Source organism: Montipora capricornis, chromosome 1 (genome assembly GCF_036669925.1).
Source record: "Montipora capricornis isolate CH-2021 chromosome 1, ASM3666992v2, whole genome shotgun sequence".
NCBI lineage: Eukaryota > Metazoa > Cnidaria > Anthozoa > Scleractinia > Acroporidae > Montipora > Montipora capricornis.
Genome location: NC_090883.1, coordinates 39,430,273 through 39,436,272, shown reverse-complemented (window position 1 = coordinate 39,436,272; position 6,000 = coordinate 39,430,273). Strand labels below are relative to the sequence as shown.

Below are 6,000 nucleotides of genomic sequence, written 5' to 3'. Positions count from 1 at the left end.
CAAAAAATTATCAAGCTCCGTGAACTATTTCCTATTAAACGAGTTATTTATTTATGTACGGTAGCTTCGCTGTGCAGTGAAAAGGCCAAAAATTAGCCGGTAAGATTTTACTCACCTGAACAAAATCCCTTCTTGTTTGCTCGTTTCTCAACGAAAAAGCCCTCCTAAACCATCAGTTGATAGCGGAGATGTTCGTTTTTTCCGACGGATCGCTTCGGTGGACGAAGAGTTAAAATCCCATCGAAAATAACCGAGTTTACCTTTTTTTGGCCGGAAACTGGTACCGGCCGGAAACTGAGCAACACACTGTAGGTGGTATAAGTGTCTATAGCAAGCTATTACTTAAATCAATTTAGTTTTAATTTCCTGCTAATGAGACTCCTGCAGGAGCCCAATGACCAATCGCGAGAAAAAGTAGTCTAAAAATAGATACCGTAGTACATGGGCTCCTGGTCTGTAAAAATACCCATGACATTGGCTTAGTAAGGGAACTGTTCGCTCCTAGTCACAGGTTCCTTCTTAAATTTTCCAGATTTATAAGTGTGAGGATCACTTGTCTCTTTGCGCACATCAAAATGTTTATTTAACTAACATTCCAGTATTCCTTATCAGACACCATGCAAGTGTCAATTCCATATGTGAAATTTTGTCACTTTGAATCCCCCAGAATTGCACTAAATTGCATCTGTGAGGGTCTAAATTAAAAAATTTCCCTAGGGGAGCATGCCCCCAGACCACCCTAGAAGCTTGCATCCTTTGGGTACTCACTTGGGTGCCTTTAGCACCAAAAACGTCTCCACTTTCCTTGTAACCTGCTCCCCAAAAACTACTTGAGAAGGCTGCACTTCCACTTAGCATAAGCTACAAGAGTTTACGCTTGCGCTGGTGCTGGTGTTGCTAGTGAAAATAAGGGTTTCCTCTCCAAGACTTGCACAGGTACTAATGTCACACAAGTGCAACTTTGATTTTACACCACATTTACACGGGATCTGTTTTTGGTTTACATGCTGCATTCATTAGGGCTTCTAAAATGTCATTTTTTTTAACATGATGAAAACAACAGGTGTAGTACCATTAATGGGAGAGGGATTTCATAATTTACAAAACAAAGAGTAACTGAAAAATATCTGGCTACTATTGTGTTCTTGCAGCGGCATCATTTGAAAAACGAGGCGTATAACAATACACAGCATTCAAATGCATGTGAGTGGCCGAGAATTCTGCAGTTTCTCAAAACAATTTACTTGATACCACTAAGAGACTTCATACTTGGAAGAAATTATTTGGTAATTCATAAAGAACGAGTTACTTGAACCTGTCACAGTGGTTTTAATAAATACCAACAGCTACTTTACTCAGAAAAGTCGGCTACTTTTTCCCCCTGGATTGAAGTAATTAAACCTCATTTTGACATTGACAACAGTCGATTACTCTACTGGGGTGCAGGGATGGTGTAGTGGTGAGAGCACTCGTCTCCCACCAAATGTGGCCCGGGTTGGATTCCCAGACTTCGCGTCATATCTGAGAGGTTTTCTCTGGGTACTCTGTTTCCCCTCACCTCATAAACCAACATTTGACTTAATTTGCGTTAACTGTTAATTTCAGTTTACAGTGTCCCCAATTCGCGCTCCAGTGCAAGAACGACTAGACACTTTAACTTCCTTTCCTTTCCTTTCCTTTCCTTTTTCAAACCAGCCACCAACTTTAGAATTTTATGAAAACCCTTCCTGTCATATAGAGAATTCTCCAGGATGAAACCTTTTAGGATGCACAACTTTTGGCAGTGGGGGACCACCTCAGGTGTTCTGGCCCTACTGTGGACATTGCCTCCTCATCGATCCTTGTGAGAGAAGGTGTCATGTCAAGAGAAGAGTCAGAGAGGCCATCGAAATATATTGTTGGATGCAAGATTTAACTGGGGAGCCTGTTACAAGCTCCCCACAATCTACTGAAATGTTTTGTCATGTATTTTGCAGTATAAAAATCATGCAACTCCATCACTTGATAATGATTCTGTGGTGGAATCGAAAGCTTGTGTGTCGTAAAACGTTTTATCTTGGAGTTAGAAACCTTCTTTAAGTTCAAATTTTTGGAAGCAAACGTGGTGTGCAAAGGCTAGCACAAGTCATTTGGGTGTGTTTTTTCTGCGGTATCAAGTAAACAAGTATGGACCCATAAGAGGAAACCTGGGGGATATTTTGGTGAAGTTTCTGCCAGGATCTTATCAGTAACTCCAGTGTCGAGATTCGGGTATTCATTTAAAATATGTATTGTGCTATACATGTATGCCAATGTTTTGATGCTGCAATGATAACTTATAGTACATTCCAACTATTACCCAGGAAAGTGAGATGACTCATTTCAAATTCACAACTGAAGTTTTGAAGTCACTGTGTAGCCAGGATAACAGGCTCTCTTGTGTTGACAAGTTTATCAATGGAGTACTGAAAAAGAAACCAGAGGTAAGACCATTTTTTATTTGTAACGTAAAAATTATTATGTTGAAAAGTTTTTTGAGAAATTCATTAATTCATTATTTTGTGTCATTGGTAACCAATGTTTCAGACAAAGAATAAAAACACTTGTTCCAGCCAATGCTGTGAGGTAAGATAAAATTATACCTTAATAAGCTGATTTTAATTATGGGAAATCAATCTGTATATTACATAAGTTGGGGAACATTCACATAAGGTGGAAGGAGGTGAATTGGAGTATTCAGTTTAAGTAATAAAATAAATGGTTTCCACCACATGCATATGACTGTCACTATGTAATTAAATGTAGAATTTTGGTGTTTCTTGTAATTTAAGTAATTTTTAAAAAAACAACAGCAGTGTTTTATCGGGTTTTAAAAAGACGAGGCATAGCCGAGTGTTTTTAGACCAGATAAAACATGTGCTGCGAGTTTTTTGAACTGCTTAAAAAACATTCCACAAAGAGCGTGTCCCTCCTGGACTCAAAACAATGGTTCAAATTGTGAGAGCTGAATATTGGTCAATATTAGCATACAAGAAAAACAAGCTATGCCTTATTAGTATTCTTTATATAAAGAATACTAACGAGGAGTGTTTTATCAGGATATAAAGCTCATACATGTGACGTTTTATCGGTGTTTTGATAGGCAGTTAGGCTCATGAATTATTAATATATTTTACAAGGTGGTGTTATCGTGGCTTGTCTCACTCTACCCAGCTATTTTTATGTGTAAAAGTTAGTATTATGTAGCTTCAGCAGTTAAAATCGTAGTTACTAATTAAAAACAAAGAATGACCTTAAATGATCTAAAATGACCTAAAATGACCTAAAATGATCTAAAATGGCCTAAAATGATCTATAACGGTATCTAAAATGCACTAAAATGAGCTACAATGGTATTTAAAAAGACCTAAAATGAGCTACAACAGTATGTAAAATAAATGTAGACATCTCTAATCACCTGGCTTGGCTTGGTTTGGCTTGGCTTAGCGAGCGAGCGAGCGAGCGAGTGGTGGCTCACAAGGCCTATGCAGGACAGGCAGACTCAATCGCATGGGTAGCAAGGAAAGGTCTGATCAGGTGGTGGCAGTACTGCAGTGTCACAGTTCTTCCTCCTTCTCCTCTTCTTCATGAGGTTGGCTCTGGGGAAGTTCTCAAAGGAGGAGATGGCTTGATGAACTGCGTTCCGCCATGGGTCATGATGTGGGGCTAGAGCAGACCACTGGCACGAAGGGTTTTCTTTATAGAGTCTTTGTATCTTTTCTTAATGGACTGCCCTGTCGTGGTGGCCAGTTGACAGCTCGCCATGCAACACAATCTTGGGCATTTGATGACCCTCCATTCTGGAGACGTGCCCTGCCCAGCGGAGCTGTATCTTCAACAGCATGGCCTCAATGCTGATTATCCCTGCTTGTTCCAAGACTTCAACGTTGGTGATGAAGTCACTCCAGTGAATGTTGAGGATGTTGTGGAGACAGCGCTGATGGAAGCAACCAAGGAGTCGCTGGTGGTGACCATAGGTGACCCATGACTCGGAGCCTTACAATGTACAAGAGGGTGACGACAGCTCTGTACACACTAAACTTGGTGCCTTTCTTTAAGTGCTTGCTGTTCCAGGCTCGTTTGTACAGTTTGCTGAAAGTGCTATTTGTCTTTGCCAGTCTGTTGTTGATCTCCTTGTCGATCTCCTTGTCGATCTTGGCATCAGTTGAGATGGTACACCCCAGGTAGCTGAACTGATGGACTGTCTTCAGCTCTGTCACACCAGTGGTAATGTGAGGCAGGTGGTCTACTTCCCATGGTGCTGACTGGTGGAGAACTTCAGTCTTCTTCAGGCTGACCTTGAGTCCAAAGAGCTCAGCAGCCTCTGCAAAGCAGTCAGAATGACAGTGCCTATGAAATAAAAAATAACTAGGGTTTATTTGAAAGATCTTTAAAAGAAAAGAAACATGGTTTTCTCATTTTTAGAATATCTCCTATCATTCTGGAGATATTAAGTTTTTGTGTAAAAACTGATGATGTCATTAGTGGTTCCAAGGGAAAAACAAGTCACAAAATCTAGGATTGGCACAGTCAAGGATGGCACAGTCGGTTAGTGCGCGGCTTTGGCGCAAGAGGTCCTGAGTTCGATTCCCGGATCTCGCATCCTTGTTTCGACTTCTTTCCTTTCCGTGTAGCTAAGTAGCTTTAAATACCTGTAAAACGGAGCACTGATGGAGAGGGGGGAGTAAATTGAGCGCATCGTCAACCTTAGGTTTGTCAGTTACGAGTTATCGACATTAAATATGGTTACTTTACTTTACTTTACTTTACTTTACTTTAGAGTATCCTCAGAAGTATTAAAGTAGTTCTCTTCAAACTTGGCACCAATAATGTTCATCAGTCAATGCATAAAATAAAAGCCATTGTACGTTGCCATGGCAGCCGTATTGCTCCCAGATCAAGTTTGTGTGGAACTGATGATTCCACTTTTTGCCTTAACCAAACAAAATTCATACTCAATGAGTTGATAGGAGATCTACGGCAACATTGGCTCCCTGTGTGTTTTGAGTAGGACTGTCTGTCTTACCTGATTTGAGAGGAAATTGAGATATTTCATTTATAACCAAAAGGGACTGGAGCCAAAAGTGTGGCCATGGTTATGTCATACTTGCACCTTTCCTAAGGGTTATTACTCATGCCAAGTTTGAAAATATCACTGTTACACTTTCTGATTTTGTGATCCATTTACCATTGACGACATTATCAATTTGCTAATTTGCAAAACACAAAAACTCAAATATCTCTGAAAGGAGAAAGGTACTTCAAAACGGTAAAGGCCATTCTTCATTATTTTGAAAACTCTTTAATTAAAATAGGAATTAATTATTTTTACTTCATTGGCACTTTAGACTCTAAAGGATAGACAGGATCTCCATTCCAAGAGAGATTATTTAATCGTTTCCCATGCTTTCTAAAACGTTAACTTAAGTTAACTTTCTTCTGCTAGGACTTGAAAGAGTTTGTTGATGACCTTGGCTGTTGCGTAGGATCAGTTTTTCACATCATGGAATGTTACAGGTTTGAGAAGTTACATATTATTCCTTGTGAGTCTAGATGAGCAATACTTAATCATTAGTAATTTGTATAGGAAATTGTATGAATGTGAGTGCATTATTTTTGTGGTTTATGGGCACGAAGGAGAACTTTCAAAACATCACAAGTGACCATAAATCACTAAATGCAGAAGCAAGTTCATGCGATTATTATTTATTACAGTGAAACCTCTATTAAGGGGCCACCCTCGGGGTAACGTCTAGTGGCCGCTTAATAGAGGTTCATCAGAAATTAGCATAATCTTTAGTGGAAACGTCACCTTATTCTAAAACAAACACCTTTAGACGCTTATGACAACTTTCGCACAAGAGACAGCTCTAAAACACACTTACTAATGTTGGCAATATGCGGTTCCTGTTTTAGCCTAACCTGCAATCAGGCATTCTTTTCTTTAGAGAGAAAAAAATGCCTGATCGCGCGTTAGCTTTA

General features: G+C 39.6%; 1 protein-coding gene across 1 annotated transcript in view; it reads left to right on the top strand.

Moving 5' to 3' along the window:
• The window catches only part of LOC138043096 (uncharacterized), a 16,632-nt gene that overhangs the window by 2,139 nt on the left and 8,493 nt on the right, over positions 1-6,000 (top strand). The window contains exons 2-4 of the mRNA XM_068889223.1: positions 2,343-2,462; positions 2,566-2,604; positions 5,465-5,535. Of these exons, the coding sequence (XP_068745324.1) occupies positions 2,343-2,462; positions 2,566-2,604; positions 5,465-5,535 (230 nt within the window). The remainder of the gene's footprint in view (positions 1-2,342; positions 2,463-2,565; positions 2,605-5,464; positions 5,536-6,000) is intronic.